The sequence below is a fragment of the Salvia miltiorrhiza genome, chromosome 1, assembly GCF_028751815.1.
Source record: "Salvia miltiorrhiza cultivar Shanhuang (shh) chromosome 1, IMPLAD_Smil_shh, whole genome shotgun sequence".
Taxonomy (NCBI): Eukaryota; Viridiplantae; Streptophyta; class Magnoliopsida; order Lamiales; family Lamiaceae; genus Salvia; species Salvia miltiorrhiza.
This window is the reverse complement of record NC_080387.1, coordinates 58,534,739-58,554,009: the sequence shown is the minus strand read 5'-3', so window position 1 is coordinate 58,554,009 and position 19,271 is coordinate 58,534,739. Positions and strand designations below refer to the sequence as shown.

Below are 19,271 nucleotides of genomic sequence, written 5' to 3'. Positions count from 1 at the left end.
GATCAAATTTTATCCAAAAAATTTCAGATTTGGATTTTCAGATAATATGGTTCGGATTAGATTGAATTTTAGGGAAATTTCGAATTTTCAGATCGGATCAGATTAAGCAAAAATCCTAGCTGAAATCCAAATGCTCTCACCCCTAACACTGATGGAGCCAATGCTCACTCCTCCTATGGACGAAATAGAGCAGACCAATAAGGATCAATTATATTATAAATAAACTCTAACTAATTTCAATCAATTTTCTTAATCTCATCGAAGGACTAAGAGCATCCGCATTGGAATTACATAATAGCCTACTTGATAGGAGATGACCACATTGAATAAGGAGGCTGCATTGGTATTAAATGATAGCCTACTTGATTTTTTTAGCTTTGATTTTTATGCTTTTCATTTAATTTTAATTGCTCAAATTTAAATAACACATTTCACTAATAATTAAATTTCATTAAAATAAAAATCCTAAAAATTACATTAAAAAAAACTTAAAAACATAATTAAAATTACATAATTTAATGAAGAGAAACAAAGGAAAATGTCAAACAGTCAAATGGACCGATTTTCAAAAAAAAAATTGGAAAATGCCAAAAACCGTCAAATTTTTTAAATTTAAAATTTATTATAATTTTTTTTATTCGGCGCGTGCTCCGCATAAAGCCGCAATTCCCCCTACCCGTTCTATCGTGCATCCCTCGAGTAGGAAGGGGCTGCATCGCCCTACACGATGCCGCCTCTACTCGAGTAGACCGCATCGTGTAGAGCGACGTGGATGCTCTAAAACATAATTGAATGTGGAGATCAATGATACATGACACTTTTTAAAAAATATTCTAACCTCTCTCTCTCAACAGGCAAACATGCATGCATATACCCTGCAGAAAATATATCAACCTCTTATTTTCATCTTTTTTTGGAGATCATCTACCGTCGTGACTCGTCAGTCACCACGACATCCCCCCTTTTTTCACTATTTTCTCTTCATTGTTTCTAAGGGGAAAAACCCGCACATTGCATTGCTGAGTTATATTGCAAAATAAGTGAAGTTAGCTCTTACTAGTTGTGTGTAAAATTAAATCGATAAAAAATTCATATATTTTAAAATAATTATTTCTATGAATAAATTACATTTTCTATTGGATCCTCTTTGAAATTTGAAATTGTTAGTCACATATCTTTTCAATGTCAATTTGGAAGATGATAAAAAATTGTGTAAAATTTCGTATATAAATGACAACGATCAAGAGTGCGATTATGTTGTAAAGGACCAAAGATTATTAAAATTATAGAATTGTGTTCAATACCAATTGAAATGGAGGGACGCGCGACGCTAGATGTGGAGAACCTAGTAAAAAAGTTTAAGATGAGACTAGTGTTCCTCATGAGATGAGATGGTTCGTAGAGTTTGAATTAACTAGGCCAAATTCATCCTTAATTGTTCATTTGGTTAGGTCGGACTTTTGGGACTCCACCTTTATTTTTAATTTACTTTATTTTTTAATGAAGCATTTCCAAATTAAAGTACGAGATAAATATTTAATTTGATGAAAAAAATTTGAGTGCTTCTTTATATACATTATTTATATTTTAAACTTAATTATTAAGCTTTCCATATAATTAAAGGCTTTCATGAATTTACAGACCTAATCTATATAATATATAAAACATCAGTTTTACAACTAATATTTTACCGTCAAATTAGTGTTAAATTTGCAATTATAATCATAAAATAAGGGCAATTTATAAACAAATAATTATACAGTTTTCTATCACATGTCCACGCACTAACTCACCCACTACTAAATACTACTATTTTTTAATTGTTATATAATACTAAAATATTATTAAAACAAAATTATGGCTCACGTTTCTTAATTTAAGAAGATAGCATACAATTATTCTAATATTAAATGGTATATTATACTTTATTTATACATAATATATAAAAAAATAAGTGTAACCTTTTCCATTTAATTTCTCTTTCTTTTCTTATCCTCTATTGTTCTAATATTAAATGGTATATTTAATATACTTTAATAATACATAATAAAAAAAAAATAAGTGTAACCTTTTCCATTTAATTTCTCTTTCTTTTCTTATCCTTTTTATCTCTCTTCTATTCTTTTTATTTTCATTTTAAATCTTTCCTTAAAATCATTAAATTTAATTCATAAAAAAATATTCAATATGCATTTTAAATTAAAGATCACAACAAGATCAATTAAAAAAAAGATCTTAACTTATTAAATTGAGATTTATTATAAAAGAAAAAGAAAAAAATCCCTTGAGAGCACAAAATGCAGACTAAGGGCACGAAACTCGAAAAGAGATCGTTAAGCTAAGAATCCTGAAGACACTAGCAATCCCATAACTCAGGATAGTCGTCCATCTCATCTGACCAACGTCTATTTACTATATTATTCATTGCCCTCATGCTATCACTATTGCTACAATCAACTACAAAGTCCCTCGGCTTGTAGCTCATTTCACCCGCATTCCTGAGACGACCTTTTATGCTACCTTCCGGAACCGCTTGCATCGGCTCCTTTCCCATGCCCTTTCCCGTGCCCTTTGGGCGGCCACGTCCCCGCTTGGTCGTCTTGTCCGAGAGCATTTGCATCCCCTGATTAACCTGCTCTTCTAACCGACTAATGCGACTAGCAATATTGTCCGGGCCAAGAGCGGACAAATCCTTGTTACCTTCATGCGAAACACCCCCTCTTTTGTCCAAAGTTGGGTCACATTCGAGATCAACAACTGTGTCGTCCATAATCGGGCTGTTCAAACCCGCGCCATTCGGAGCCTCCATCTCCAAAGTTTCCTCCACATCCGAGTCCTCCTCGTTAATGACTAAGTCACTATCTTTAATAATCACATCTTTAACCCCCTGAACCGGAACCAGGATTTTATCCAACAAATCCGGGCCAGATAAATGAACCCCGAAAGACGTTCCAGAAATAGGATCAACGCCTATATCCAAAACAGTCTCCGCATTATTCTCCAAGTCAAGAGCCTGAAATGCGTTCCGCGTCTCAACAGCCTCTTTCTCAAGAACCTGAACAACAATCTGTTTTTTTACCGCCTGTTCGGTAACCTTTGACCAAGCCGCAGCAGGTTTAGCAGCTAGTTGAGCTTTAGGCTTAACCTTCTTGCTCTTGTTTTCATAATCAGTAGCAGACTCGATCAGAGCTTCTTTACTGTCCTGGATGTCCTTCCGCTTAAGCTTTGTACACTTTTCCACCTGATGTCCAGTGATGCGGCAATTCGAGCAAAAGAAAGGCAATTGTTCATAGCTAAACTCGACATAGAAAGGATGTTCACAATCTATAAGCATCGATTCCTGCAATGGCTGAGCGAGATCCACTTCAATTAGCACACGAATGAAATGGCCGACCTCTCCATGAGCTGATACACCATCAATTTTTATTGGAAAACCAATAATTCTAGCAATTGCTGTTATTACCTCAGGATCCCAAAACTCATTCGGAAGGTAATAAATCCGAACCCAAACTTGACAAATAGAAGAGACTTCCTTGTAGGGATTGAAACATGGAACCCAATCGCGGAGGCGAATGGAACCCGCAGCCAAATCCCAAACAATTTTAGCTTTCGCAAGTTTTTTATCTTCAAGATTAGAGAATTTCATGGTGAAAAAACCCTTACCCAGAGTGAGAAGCTTCCACTCTGATTGGATACCCCACAAATTGTTGAGTTCAAGCTTCAACTGATGTGTCGCCTGTGGCTTGCTTCCTTTCCGTAGTAATACCCTTCCAATAACAGAGAATTCGAATTCAGCAATATGTTTTTGATACATCTGTTTCGGAATGGTGAGAGAGAACCCATCGGCGAGTTTCTCAGCCTTAAGAGCTGAGAATTTATGTGCTGGTAAATCTGGAGGTCGATCAACCCGTTGTTGCATGATCGAGGCGTATGAAACCCTACCCTCTGGTGGCGGCTGCTTTGTGAAGTTAGGCACCGAAGCTGTTCCTTTAGACGGAATTGTAGAGGTAGTTCCAGATCCTGATGGATTATCCGATAAACAAACCTCAACAAGTTTCAAATTCCCATGCTCCAAATCCCCCGGCTGTTGATAAAAGTTGTTTGAGATTTGTGGCAGGCGAAGGCTATCAGGTTTCTCAGGAAATCCACGGGCTCCTGAAGCAGTCGGCGACAGAGAGGAAGCAGTTCTCTTAGCGGCGCCGGAGAGCGGCGTCGGCGAAAGAACCATGGCTGATCTCCGACGCAGAAGGTCTTCCGGCAGATCGGAGGCGGACTGGCGCCGGCGTCGATAGATGAGCACCTGCCTAACCGGTTCCGGCGTGCGGCGAGCAGCGTCGGGGTGGTGGCGTAGTCAACGCCGGGTTCGCCGCGCTGGTGCTGCTGGAGCACCGGTCGCCGCGCTGCTGCTCTGCACCGGTCGCCGCTCTGCAAGTCGCCGCTGCTGCTGGATCTGCCGGTCGCCGCGCTGCAAGTCGCCGCTGTGGCTGGACTGCTGGTCGCCGCTCTGCAAGTCGCTGCTGCTGCTGGATCGCTGGTCGCCGCTGCTGCTGGACTGCAAGTCGCCGCGCTGCCGGTCGCCGCTGCTGCTCGTTCTGCCGTTCGCCGCTGCTGCCGATCTGCAAGTCGCGCCGAATCTTCGCCGGTCTTCGGTGTCAGCTGGATGGTGGCCGGGATCCGACTGCGCGCGGGCGGTGGTGGTGCAGCGCCGGTCAGCGGCGCGAAACGGAAATATCAAAGCTGGTGGGCGGCCACCCACTTTGACTCACGAGAGAGAGCATGCGTGTTTACTGTTCAATAGAAAGGCTCATGCGTCCAAAGGAGAATTTTTCTAAAAAAAAAAAAAAAAAAAAAAAAAGATATTAACATCTTTAATTTAGTGTGAAAAATATTATAAATACTTTTAAAATTAATAAGTTTTAATTATTTAAAATTTTAAAATAATTTTTTCTTCTATTCCTCTCTCCTATCTTCTTAAAGTTGGAGTACATTACTTTTTCTTTGATTTTTTTTTTCTATATTTATTTTATTTTATTTTCTACTCTTTTGCTAAAAATATGTTTTTGTATTTTTTATTTATAAATAGATTTTAATGCAATTAAGGAGAAAAAAAATATTGGTTAAAAATAAACTTTTAAAAATATAATTTTAATTTTAATACAATTAAGGAGAAGTAAAATATACTCCCTCCGTCCCTGAAATAAGTTCCTCTTTTTCCATTTTGGGACGTCCCCCAAATAAGTTCCTCTTTCTTTCTTTCTATTTTTGGACAACTACCCCACCACTAATAATACTTTATTTATTTTTACTTTTCACTTTTTCACCACTCCCAATACTAATTATACCACTTTTTCACCTTTTCACCACTCTCAATACTAATTATAACATATTTTTCTCCACTATCAATACACTTTACCATTTTCCTTAAAACTCGTGTCGTCCCCAAAGAGAAACTTATTTTGGGACGGAGGAAGTATTAGTTAAATTATATTTAATATTTATATGTAATTACTAAAAATAGTATCCATTGATTTTATAATTATCGTGCATCGCACGAGTCGCGTGGGTCGCGTGGGTGTACTAGTTAAATTATCAAAAAACAATCTAAACTCTCAATAGATTCTACTATAATTTAAATTGTTGACCTTGCTCGCAGCTCGCCTCCTATTCCTATCACAATATTGAATATACCCCACTTTCCTCCCAATTATGATTCTTTTTGTCGGTGAAGATTTATGATACATTTGCGAAAAAAATTAATATTGAATAAATCAATGTCTTTTGAAATTTTGCTGTCATTTTAAAGACGTTTCAAATAATACCAATACTTTGTTTTTTTTTGTAACAAATTACACATTATCTTTTATAGCACATTTTACTTTACGCTGGAAATATTTTGTGATGTTGAATTATGTACAAAAGAAAGTGTAATGGTAAAAGAATTTGGCTCGGAAATGCTTAAAAAATACTTCATTCATCACATTACAAATATTCCATTACTTTTATGCACGAAAATTATGAAATGTGTAATTTGTGGATAAAATGAGTTGGCGAAATAGAAAAATAAATTGTGATTTATAAAAGTAGGTATAAAGAGAATAGGTGGTGAACCCATTAGTTAATTGGTCTCTTAATTAACCAGGGGGCTTAGCCCACTGGCCACCAGGTCCTCACTTAAGTGAAGTGACCCGGGTTCGATCCCTCTTGGGAGCGAATTGGAGATTGGAGATATAAGGTGGATTTGGTGAATGGAGAGATAAGGTGGTTCTTGGAGTGAATGGGGGGAACTAACTACTAACATCTAACATGACTTTGCCCGATAAAAAAAAAAAAAAAAAATTGGTCTCTTAATTATTGTAGCAAAAATGGGATATTCCATTATGGAAATTGGGAATTTGGGATATTTATAACGGAATGAATGGAGTAGTTAATTTCTACAACAATGTTTTATATACATTGACTATAATGGGTTTTGATTTAAATATCAGATTGTATTTGGTTCGAAATCCATAGGTAATTTAAGAGTTAACAATTCACAAGAAGATGGTGTTTGATGAATAGAGTCATTCATCTTGTCGTCGATCGCCAATGGTTAATGTGTATTAGTATTAATTAAAGTAGTATAACTAAAGTTCATTTATAATAAGATTATCTTACAATTATTTTTGCTCACTCAATGATGAGATCCTATCCAGCCTGCCTATGGTTGAGTTTTATATTGATAAACATTGTGCACAGCTACCTTGACCTCTACCTTATACACCAAATCAATGAACCATTTATTTATTTTGTGATGACCATAGAAATTTGCATTTGATAATTGATGTTCTAACCTCATCTTTGATTAAATAAATATATAGGGCCTGAAAGTCTATAATAATGTAATTTGTCTTTTAACATTCTCGTGCCTAAGTATTTGAAACTAGCAATGTTAGGTCCAAAGTTTGTAATGTTTTAAGTCGAAATTAAATAGTATATAAAATTTTGCATTATCAAAAGAGTTTGTAAGCTCTGTGTTGATAGTGTTAAATTTATCGAACTAGAACGATCTCTCGTGCTATGCACGGCGAGTATCGAAATTAAACGACATCAATTACTCAATAAAATTTTGGATTTGAAAACGTAAATTTTCAACTTTGTATAAAGTGTAATGACAATTATAATTATTAAATAATTAATAATCATTTGATAATGAAAATTAGCATTATATTTTATTATAATTATAAAGTATGATGCATCATAATAAATAAATAATTCACAAATATAAAAAAAATAATTTGAAATTATATTTTTTTAATATATATACTAATTTCATCTACAAAGTTAAATTAACATTAATACAAAAAAATTATTTTTAAAAAAGAGTTATAAATGAACCAATATATATTCCTTCACCTCTATTACATTTAAACTATTATAATTAAAAAAAATATATGTAAACACAAACACATGATATTTACTTATTTTTATCTAAAAATACAAAAAAAAAATTAATTAATATAATAGAAAAAAGTAAACACGTCATTAAAGAGAAAATTAACACTCATTAAAGTAGTGAGGAAAGAACAAACCACTAATATTTTAAAACTTTAAATTATCATAACTTATTCATTCTAAATTAATTTTTTTATCAAAAGATGAAAGATAAGAGATAAATTTTGTAGTAGAGAGAGAGAGAGACAGAGAAAACAAAAATATATAACAGCAATTATTAAATTACAATAAAATAATTTCGATATAATATTAATAACAACAATAATAATAGTGCAAAAAAAGGAAGAAATAAAAATATAAAAGAATAGAGAAAAAGAAATAGGAGAGAGAAAAATAATTACCATAAATTTTTTTAATTACAATAACTTATTTGTTTCGAATTCATATTTTATGATTTTTATACAAAATTAAAGATCTTGTCATTATTTTTAATTTAAGATACATATAGAATATCTTTTCATATATCAATTTTAATTTTTTTTTTAAGAAGATCACTAAAGTATGAAAGAGAGTAGAAGAGAGAGAAATTGTATGAAAAAAATAGTGAAAAAATGTGTTATAGAGAGAGGAGAGAGAAAATGTGAAAAATGCATAGTGGAAGGAAAGAGAAAAAATTGGTGTTTCATATATATATATATATAGATTTTAATGTCCACGTGTCTCTTACATGTTATTATTGATAGAAATTAATTGTTATTATTATTAAAAAACATTTAAAAATATGGCTGTGTACTTTTTCTTATCACTAAAAAAAACCCAGCTATTCTCCCCCAAAGTCAAGTCAAAAAAAAAAAAAAACCCAGCTCAATAATAGTCTTTTCCTTTTTATTTCTTCAAGAAACAATAGCAGTCAATTCTCATGTATACATAAGCATTATTTGTTTCAATAAATACAACATTCATTTTATCAGACAAGTTTTGGTGTAGCAAATTTTAGTCCATCTTAAATGAGATGGGTCCTTCCCATTTCTCAACATGTATATATACTTTTTAATTAAATATTCCCTCCGTCCCACTGTAAGTAAGACCTTTTTTTGGGCACGAAAATTAAAAAAGATGTATTTTATGTGTAGGTAAAAAAGTGAAAATGTGTTTAAAGGAAAAAACTTTTGCCTAAAAAAAAAGTGTCCAAAATAAAAAGAGTCTAAGATACAGTGGGACAGAGGGAGTACTTAATTTTAGAATAAAATTCACATTTTGCATATACTCATCTCACAAATTAAAATTCGTGATACATATTGAAATTAACTCCAAACTCAATAACTCATATGCATTAACATATTTGTAATTTTACGAATTGTCTAATGCTAAAGTGGACTAAGACCCCTCTCAAAAAAAGTGGACTAAGATCCATATCAAAATTCATAAAGCAATATGCCCTAAAAAAAAAAAAAATAATCATAAAGCAATCTAAAACAAGACTCCTCTACATAAATTTTAGACTTAATATATAAAATTATCCATTTTTGTGTAACAAAAATAAAAACTATTCACTAAAATTAAAACTTAAAAATTAACCAATTTTTATATAAGAAGACAAATTCACATCTACCATTAATTTTTTATTACTTTTTCTCTCTCTCCCTATCTCGATCATGAACTTGAACGAACAAATTGCAGAGCCAGTGGCGACAGAAGCACAAACAACATCATTAGCAGCAGCACAGCTACGATGGCGGTAATGGCAATGACGCTAGTTTTGAGGTTGACCGCCAGCAGCGACACATCCTCAATGGCGGTTCCCATTGTTGTCGATGCTTCACGAGGCTTCAAAGTCGACGGTTGGAAGCCGATCTCAAATTCGAACGCTCCAAAGGCGGCTGCAATTGCAAAATTCACGGTGGCGGAACACAACAAGGAGAAAAAAGAATTGTTGGTGTTTGTATTCAAGGGAACATTGCAGGTGATTGCTGGTACTAATTACAGGCTCGTCATCCCCACCATCAACAACGGCGCCACCGTCCCTTACAAAATCTATACCATCATTGTTCATTCCAGCTTGTCACAATCTTTGTCGCTCATTTCATTCGAATCAAATAAGACTAATTTGTGATTAATTATTGGGAATGTTGATGGCCGATTATAACAAACTATTGGAATTGTTTACTTGGGTGCAATTCGTGATTTAGAGAATTTTTTATCAGTGATTTGAAAAAAAAAAGATGAGAATTGCATATTCGAGGAGTTTTTAAATTGGAGCATAAATTGGATGACGGTCGGTTTAACAGTGTTCGAGAAGGTAAGAGAGATAAGTAGTAAAAACTAGGGGAATTTATGAAAATCGTTACGAGGTGAGTTTATGTTGTTAATGTTTTTGAATTCACAATCAGTTCGATAATTCACAAAGAAATCGCTAGTGTTAGCTGTGAATTTGAGTTTTACAACCAAGACAAAACTCGAATTCATAACTAGTTGTCTTAATTGTAAAGACGAGTTAAAACTAGAACTCACAACTATAATATAGAATGATTGTCAATTTGAGTTTTAAATCTACGATTCACAACTAGGAATAACCTTGATTGTGAATCCAAGTTCTACAGAATCACAGTTAGAAATAGTCTTGGTTATAAATTCAAGCTCAAAAAATTCAAATTTACAACTAAAAAAGTAATAAATAAATTTTAATTTTTTTTATATGGAAGATAAAATAGTACTCCAAAAAATAATTAATTTTTTGTAAGTGTGATTAAATTTTATTCTTTATTTATTTTAATAGGTAATTTTTATTTTACTATTTCAAATTGAATATTTTTAAAACTTACTGTAAATTTTAATTCGTAAAATAATCTTTAAATAAATTATCCCAAAAAAACTCACTTTTATTTATTTTTCGATAAAAACACTCGAATTATAAAAAGGAAAAGGCAAAATTGGAATAGGACTAATACATGTCACAGTTGGCAGGGGAACTGAATGCATTTTTTTGTATTCTTGCCTACGTGGCTTGCGGGACAGTCTGTCACGTTAGTGTTTTGCCCACATATTTACGTTTATTTACAAATTTGACACTGCATGATTTGAATTGAGAATAGCTGTAAGAAAGTCTTATTTGAAAAAATGATCAGTCTGACTCTAAATCCTATTGTTGTTATCATTTAAATCGTATAACATAAACAATATTGTTTTATTATTGTTATCATATAAATTGTATAATTATACTAAATACAAAAATGTCTTATATTTCAAGTATAATCCTCATTTATTTTATATATCATTTTTTTAGTATGAGAAACAATACTCCCTCCGTCCCAGCTGAAATGTCATGTTTTCCTTTTTGGGTTGTTCCACTTGAAATGTCATGTTTCCTTTTTTGGCAATACACTCTCTCTCTATACTTAATATTTAAATCATTTCCACCAACCCACTTTATCTACTTTATACACATTTCTTAATCTCCGTGCCGAAAAGAAACAAGACATTTCAGCTGGGACGGAGGGAGTACTTTATAAAAATGTACGATGTTGAAATCGAATTTGAAACATTCGATCATATACATTAGTCATACTATCATCTGATCAATACATACACATAATAATCCTCATATTTAACCAACACATACACATTATAATCCTTATATTTGATATACTTAAAGTTCATTTATAGAACATAAACTAAATTATTATACGGTTATACTAATTATTTCATTCGTCCGAATAAGTATGACTACATACTTTTGGACACGCATATTAAAGAGAGTTTGATTAAAATAAATGAATCCACTTTATTAGAGAATAAAGTAGATGAACCCATTTAATTATAGCCCTAATTTATTTTTATTTACGAATGAACCATTATAAATGAGTCAGTTAAAAATGAATTTTGTGCTATATCTAATGAGAGGAATGTAGTATCATATTTGTCATTGATGCATTGATCCTCATTCATCGTTTTTGAAAAGAAACATAAGATGTATACATAATGAAGGTCGATTTTAAAACATGATCGATAATAGTTGAAAATGTATTGGATAACTTTTTTTTGGGGTGGGTAGGTAAAATAAAATCTCTAAAAAAATTATGCCACTAAATTGATATCACGATAACATACTCCAAAATTATTAAATGACACCATAAATTTAGAACAACCAATATATTTTATAAGAAATGACACCATAAATGAAGAAGTGGAATTTGTTTGAAACATAGTAATTCTATAGTAGAAAATAGAATAACTAGCATTTTAGAGAGATCAAAATTTTAACTTCAAAATCAATTGTATTGTTTCCATATTGGGGACAGTCACGGTTTTAAAGAAAATAGTAGTATATGAATTTTTTCAAAATCCGATATTTTTCATAATAATTGTTTTGGTCACATCAACATTTTGTTCCTTACGACAATAGTGAAACATGTTCATCAAAAAGAAGAAAAAAGAGGATGAAGCGTTGAATGGCAGGACCTTGTAAATATCAACACATACGAGGGCTGTGTCGCGACGTAAATTCAGAGAAGATTTTCCTTCCAAGACAACTCAGAACAAAAAAGGAAAACACTTGGAAAATAATCACAGATCACCGTTAAGCATTTTCTCAAACTGGAAGAGAGAGAGACTTTTAGAGAGAGAAAGTACTTATTTTGTGGTGGTAATGGCGGAAGGAGAGAGCGTGAAGCTGTTCGTAGGCCAAGTACCAAAGCAGATGACGGAGGTGCAGCTCCTCGCAGTGTTCAGAGAGTTCGCGCTCGTCGACGAGGTCAAAATAATCAGAGACAAGGAGACGCGCGCGTCGAGAGGTCTGATTCGGAGCTCATTTGCATGTCTGTTTCGAGTGATCGAAAATGTGCTATTAAACCATTTTTGTTATTATATTTTTGATTAAAAGTCTGAGATTTTTGGTTCCAATCCCCGTTTTCGATATTTTAGGATGTTGTTTCGTCATATGTCCGTCGAGAGAGGAAGCAGACAAGGCTGTAAACGCGTGCCATGAGAAGATTACGCTGCCTGGGGTTAGTATAATTGCGTTTTTCGAATTTTTGTTTGCTTCAGAAGTTAAGCAATGTAGTTTATTTTTGGAGTTCATAGTAGTGTAATCACTAATTCAGTAAAGTGAACTAATTTTTTTTATGTTGCTACAATGGTTTATTTCTAGGATTTGATAAACAATTAGACATGGCTGAGCTACTGGTTTTTCTTTTATCTCGACCAAAATGTGAGGGAAAGCAGGGTGAAAGATTGGCACATATAACCGTGTAATTTTATATAGAGGAAAAAATAGTACGAGCTAATGAAAAACTAATACTTTTCAGATTTCCGTGTTGTATTTGTTATAGCTTGATTGGTGTTCGTTCTCTTGTTGGACTTAACGTGACATGTTCAATTGTCCGATTCAGGCATCTAGGCTTTTGCAAATGAAGTATGCTGATGGAGAATTGGAAAGACTAGGTATATGTGGCTTTCAGTTTTGTACTAGGTTTTTGATCTACTGTTCTATCACATGCGATGGTTCATATAGTATAACACTAATTACCTTGACTTATTATAAGTTTCCTATTGGGTTTCTCTCTTATTTATGTATGAATGTTCTCATCTTCTAATCGTATTTTTGTTTCCAAACAAAATATCAGAGCATAAATTGTTTGTTGGCATGCTTCCAAAAACTGTTTCTGATGCTGAGGTGTCAGCTCTATTTTCGGAATATGGAACAATAAAAGACTTGCAAATTCTCAGGGGGTCTGGTCAAACTAGCAAAGGTTAATGGCTCAAATCCTCCTTTCTTATGCCCCCTTTGGCTTGGCTTATGAGCTTTGTTTGCGATATATATTGAAGCAATGGAATCTTATTTTATGCACTTGTATTTCTAAGCTAACACACAACCTTTGTTCTTGTAGGTTGTGCTTTTATGAAATTTGAGACAAAAGAACAAGCACTTGCAGCAATTGAGGCACTAAATGGAAAGCATAAGATGGAGGTGTGTGTCAATTTAGCAGTTCATGTTTATATGTAGAAGATTAGAAAGAAAAAAAAAATGGTTGACGACATCCCGCTGCAATATGAATTCTTCAGTATTCATTCGGCATGCTCTGATGCATCTATGAACTTGTTCAAGAGTAGAAGTGCTGCAAACCTTTTATGTGACATAAGTATGCTGTTCGCAGTGATCTAGTACAATGTCATGTCTTAAAAGGGGATCTGTTTACTCATGATATCAAGCTTATACTCATATTTTTGGCATACAAGGTTGCATTAATTCTCCTTGGAAAACTTTGTATTTTTCTTATGCACTACAAATTTTAACTGCTGTTTTTCTAGCAACTTTCATTCAGTTACTCTTGAGCATGTGCAGGAAACTCAAGAATCCATATGATTATGGGTTTGTTTTATTTATTTATTGGGCTTCTGAAACCATTCCTCTATATCATTTTGAAGTTTTGAGCAAAGTTAAGTTTCTCCTATGGTCTCAAGTAGAAGAATGCATCTCGTCTTTTCAAGTAAAAACATTCTCCCTGCTGAAATTTTGGTCTTACCACGATAGGGTTCTTCTATTCCTTTGGTGGTCAAGTGGGCTGATACAGAGAAGGAAAGACAGACTCGGAAGGTTCGAAAAGCTCTCTTGCAAGCATCCACTTTGCAAATTGCTTCCGCACAACAATCCGTATATGGCGCTCTACCAATGAGTTATGTGCCTGCATATAATGGCTACGGTTATCAGGTTTGTTGGATTTTTAATAGGAAAGCGTCCTCTTCAGAAGTTTTTTAATTATACATTGCAGTTTTGTAGCTAGAGTAATGTTCTCCTTTGGTACTGCTACTCAATGCTGAAGGTACATTTATATCAATTTCTCATTTTGTGTAGACACCAGGTCCTTACGGATTTGTGCGCTATCGCCTACCTGAATTGCAGAATCGACCAAACTTCCCTAGTTTGATGCCATCTACAAACCACGGACATGCTATACGGGGAGCCATACCTGATCCTTCATCTGGAACTGTGCCAAGTAATTATGCAGCGCCACCTGCAAACTACATAGGTTCTGCTTACCCAGCCACGCCAGGGGTTCATTATCCCCGGACATATCCTGGAGGAATCATGAGTAATCAGCAATTTGGAGCTTCTTCCCCTTTATTATCATCTAATTCTAGTAGCCAAGTTGTAGCTGCTTCAAGTGTTAGAGCGAGCTCTGAGGTTCACATTGAAGGTCATTGAATCTTCACCCTGTTTCTGTTATCTTTTCCCCAGTTGTTGTGTTCTGTAAATATTAACACGTACAATGTGCCTTCTGTATGTCTATGCGCTTGATGCATATCTGGCTTTGCGAATATCTTATGTGTGGCTAATGTCTTGGAGAGCAGGTCCTCGCGGAGCAAATCTATTTATCTTCCACATTCCCCAACAATATGGTGATGTACAGCTTGCAGATCTATTTCAGCGTTTTGGTAGGGTATTGAGTGCAAAGGTGTTTGTTGACAAAGCAACTAATGTCAGCAAGTGTTTTGGTATAAAATCTCTTAAACTTTTCTATCTGAAGCAAGTAATATTTCATGTTTTTCCTTCTAATGAGCAGCTATCTGCAGGATTTGTTAGTTATGATTCACCAGCAGCAGCACAAAATGCAATTAATGCAATGAATGGCTTCCAGTTAGGTGGTAAAAAATTGAAGGTTCAACTTAAAAGAGAGAGTAACAAAAAAAACCTGAACTTTGAGGTAAGCGATGAAGACAGCTAAATTCATGAAGCGTTAATGTTGACATGATTCAAGATCTCGAATGTGGAAAATGCTGTGATTGAGCAAATGGGGTGGATACAACAGTTGTGCCCAATCTTATCCTCATTCGGGTTAAGTCCAAGAAACTTGTAATTTCTTCATTGAATTTGTATATTGTACTTGTAGTTTGTAAAACAGATACCCATTACACATTGAATTTATTTATTTAATTAATTTTTATGTCTTGTTGCATAATTGTTTGTATATTTATGAGAAGTAACTAGATTGTTTCTGAATTTATTTTATATTTTAAAAATATTGTCTTCTAAATTTTTGACCTTTTGAAGTTCCCCAATTATGTAAGATTCTACTGCACTGAAAGCTTTGGAAATGTTCTCTCATGCCAGCATGGAGCTTACAAAGTGCCCTGCAATCACCTGGAGCTGTTGTTTGCTTTGAATATTTCATACAAGTCTTTCTATGAGCGTGTTATACGTCTATCTGGGTCAGCATTATTCTGTAAGAATCTATCTTTTCAATACACATATTCAGTGTTTCTATCTTCCTATGCCTATTGCTTACCTTAGTTTTTCAGGTGAATTCGCGTTAATTCAAATATTACTCTATTACTGCCCAGTGTCATGTCATTGCATTTGGTGTTTGCATTAGTTAATGACCAATATTCTCATCTTGACTTGTTGAAACCTTATTTTGCTCTCTAATTAAGTATTCCGGTGGTTTCTCCAACTTACTTACTGCATCGAGTACTTCCAAACTGAAATATGTTTTATTTGATTTCAGGTTCTCAAATATATCTTCTGATGTTTCTCACGAATGTGGTCCAGTTTTAAAGTTCAGTTGAATGGCAATCATTCTCTATAGAAATCACTGATTCTTCCTGTTTATGATCCATTACGAGCAAAGGTAATCTTACTTCGATTGAAAACCTATTTTTTGTGGGTTTTTTTTCTTTTTCTTTCAGGTTTCCTGCGTATATGATTGGTCTGCTTGAGTAGACTTCAGTTTTCTGTTATGACCGATTCCAGGTTACTACATTTCCTCAATTATTTCAGAAACCGATATTTTTGTTGGTTAGAGACATTTACCATGTGAGTGAGGGACATGTTTGTTTTGGCGAGAGTGAACTTGAAACTATATGCATGATGCATCTTCACTTTCAACTAGAGTAAGAATATGGATTGACCTTGCACGTGATGTTGAGATTTAGATATTAATATCTGGTTTATGCCTTTAGGCTTCTGGGAAAGAGGAACTTTGGCCGCGCTAGCACACTTTAAGCCATATCAGTTGAAATGGGGGACTCCGGTGCGTCATCTCTATTGCTATCGGATTTTAGTATCATAGGGTGTTTTACTTGTGTAGAGGATAGATAGATAGATAGATTAATTAATGAATTCTAAACTTGTTCGATCATCTCCTCTTTGGCTCTTTCAAATACTCAGGCATATATTTTATTGAGATTTTGATGATGAAAACAAGATTAGAGCAACAAGCATTCGAGGTCTAAGAAGAAAGCAGTGTGACGACAAAGAATAGCTTAAAGGAGGGAACTACCGTTGATGATGCGAACTCGATTTAGGGGTGGAGGCTGTGGCAGTTCTATACGGTGTGATTTTCCTATATTGAATTGTAGTCTATTTTTTATTCCTATATGACCTGTGGTTTTATTGACAATATCATAAATATTACCTTTTGAAATATAGGAATCTGACTTTTTTTTTTTTTGGTGGATTCTGCATATTCATATATATTAGTATGTGTTTATTTGCGTTCACTTTGTAAAAATTTCATTGGAAAATAATGAATAAAAAAAATGAGAAAATATTATGTTTCCTCTCGTTTTATCATATGTACATACTACATTTATCCAGACATTTTTAGGGGTAAAGGTGGAAAACTAAGAAAAATAAAATGTTTGAAAAATATTTTTACACTACTATTCAAAAGATAATACTCCCTCAATCTCAGCTTTTAATATTCAATTGAGAGTGACACGGGTTTTAATAAAGTGATTGAGTGTATTGTGAGTGGAATAAGAGTTTCATTTTTTATGTGAATGTTAAAATAATGGGTTAAGGTGCAGATAGGCCCCTCAAGTGGAGGCCCTTAGAGCGTTTCAGTCCCCTTACTAACTGTGTGTGCAAATTGGCCCCCGAACTCAAAAAAACGGTGCAGATCGGCCCCTCTGACTTAACACCGTTATGGGCCGTTAGTCAAGGGGGCGATCTGCACCGTTTTTTCGAAGTTCAGGGGCTAATCTGCACCTTTTAACTTTTTAATTAATTCATCTCTCTCGCTCAAAATTTGATCGTCGTTGTCGCTGATTCAAGCTCCGGCGAGGCCGGCGGAGGGCGCCGCCCCTTTCTTTCTCTCTTGGGCCCTAAACCTCGAAGCTCGCTCGACTGCACACGCTTAGCGTCAAGGACGAGTCTTAATTCTCCCATTTCGTCGAAAATCACCGCCGCAATATCCGGTGAACCCGCCGCCTGGATTTTCTCGATGAGGAGTCGCCTAGCTTTTCTCAATAAGGAGTCGCCTCTTTCTCTCAAATCAGGTGAAATCCGGTGAAAAAGGCCGACGATGCCCGTCGCCATCTACACTATCGGCGTGCTGTTGAAGAAGGACGCCTTCAAATTAGAGACCATGGCCAACATGATCTCGATCTTGATTGGGGTCACGATCACCGCCTACGGCGAGGCGAAGTTCGATTCGTTGGGGGTGATTCTGCAATTGGGGGCGGTGACGTTCGAGGGGGAATTGGAGTTTCCATTTCAATTATGTGATTTTCGGGAGCAATGACGCCAATTTGGAATTCCCGATTTGGGGCTTGGGAACTTGATTTCGTGATTTTCCTCATCTGACGGCGATTGACGCCGGAAAAGTTGGTCGGAGAAGATGAGATGTGATTTTTTTTTTAATGAACGGTGTGTGCAGATTAGCCTCCGAACTCCAAAAAGGGAAAATGTGCAGATTAGCCCCTGAACTCCAAAAAAACGGTGCAGATCGCGCCCTCTGACTAACGGCCCATAACGGTGTTAAGTCAGAGGGGGCGATCTGCACCATTTTTTTGAGTTCGAGGGCCAATCTGCACACACAGTTAGTAAGAGGACTGAAATGCTCTAAGGGCCTTCACTTGAGGGGTCTATCTGCACCTTAACCCTAAAATAATTAAAGTGGAATAAAGGTTCTAAAAGTTGAGATGGATGAAATATTATCTAATATTAAAAAGAAAATGAATGAAAGGAATTGTTGAAGAAAATATTTCACCTTGTCTAGATTTTATTTTATTTTATTTTATTGTTTTTTTTTATATCATAGTAAACATATAAAAATAGTGAAAAAATGATGAAAATATATGCATTCTCTTCTTTTTTGTGAAAATAATCAATCTTTATAGTTTTACACTACTTGCTCAGAAATTTTTACTGTCATTTGAAACAAAGCTCTCATTTATCCTCAATGATAAATATTTATGTCTACTTATTATATAAATATCATTAAAAAATATACTACTATACAAAGATATTAATATTTCAAAAAATGAATACTCCCTTATTCTTGCATGTATACTTTAGTCCATTTTCCTTTTCATATATAACAAGATTTAATTAAAATACTAGGAAACGAAGAAACTACACACAATACAATAGTTTTCTCAATTGCTTAATATAATAGTAGAAAATAAATACCATGTAGAGTTGTATTTTGTGCAAAAAATTATCAATGCAAGAAAATATGAAGGGAGTATTGTATACGATCATCTCACTCGTTAAGATCAATTTGACACACACAAACAAAACCCACATATATTTTTAAATTTGGATGTAGACAACGTCCTTCATATTTTCGTATAAGTTATGTGAAATAAATAACTGTAATTAGTGTACTTTTGCGAACGAGCAAAATTTTAGTAATCAATATTTCCGAAAAAACAAAAAATATAGTAATAATTTGGAGAGGATAAAATCGAAGACGAAATTTGAAATTTTTATTTTTTATGTAGCACTATTTCCATGAAAATTAGAAATGCTCACTTTTACCTATTTTCGAAAATGGGTTATTGCCGTAAAATACACCAAGTTTATCAATTTCCTGGTTTATATCATCACTTTTTATTTT

At 34.3% G+C, this 19,271-nt stretch overlaps 2 protein-coding genes across 7 annotated transcripts; both read left to right on the top strand.

Moving 5' to 3' along the window:
* Positions 1 to 9,163: 9,163 nt before the first annotated feature.
* Positions 9,164 to 9,544, top strand: LOC131010738 (cysteine proteinase inhibitor 1-like). Its single transcript, XM_057938402.1, has one exon. The coding sequence runs from the start codon at positions 9,164 to 9,166 to the stop codon at positions 9,542 to 9,544; it is 381 nt and encodes a 126-aa protein (XP_057794385.1).
* Positions 9,545 to 11,868: 2,324 nt separating this feature from the next.
* Positions 11,869 to 16,872, top strand: LOC130998690 (RNA-binding protein BRN1-like). 6 transcript variants are annotated; one of them, XR_009093293.1, is made up of 13 exons: positions 11,941 to 12,221; positions 12,352 to 12,434; positions 12,819 to 12,870; positions 13,053 to 13,178; positions 13,317 to 13,396; positions 13,961 to 14,137; positions 14,282 to 14,624; positions 14,779 to 14,922; positions 15,001 to 15,262; positions 15,539 to 15,650; positions 16,114 to 16,177; positions 16,387 to 16,457; positions 16,595 to 16,872. XR_009093293.1 is itself a non-coding variant. In XM_057924110.1 (9 exons), the coding sequence occupies exons 1-9, from the start codon at positions 12,077 to 12,079 to the stop codon at positions 15,150 to 15,152; spliced, it is 1,302 nt and encodes a 433-aa protein (XP_057780093.1). In that variant the 5' UTR covers positions 11,869 to 12,076; the 3' UTR covers positions 15,153 to 15,371. The 6 variants fall into 6 exon arrangements, 2 of the variants coding, with proteins under 2 accessions (XP_057780093.1, XP_057780085.1); XR_009093291.1 differs by having other exon boundaries at positions 15,933 to 16,177; XR_009093292.1 differs by having other exon boundaries at positions 16,114 to 16,457.
* Positions 16,873 to 19,271: the final 2,399 nt, after the last annotated feature.

Coding starts and splice junctions, on each gene's coding strand:
- LOC131010738 (XM_057938402.1), top strand. CDS start 9,164: ATGGCGGTAATGGCAATGACGCTAGTTTTGAGGTTGACCGCCAGCAGC.
- LOC130998690 (XM_057924102.1), top strand. CDS start 12,077: ATGGCGGAAGGAGAGAGCGTGAAGCTGTTCGTAGGCCAAGTACCAAAG. Junction 13,179..13,316: donor GTCTGGTCAAACTAGCAAAG/GTTAATGGCTCA, acceptor TTGTTCTTGTAG/GTTGTGCTTTTATGAAATTT. Junction 14,625..14,778: donor CTCTGAGGTTCACATTGAAG/GTCATTGAATCT, acceptor CTTGGAGAGCAG/GTCCTCGCGGAGCAAATCTA.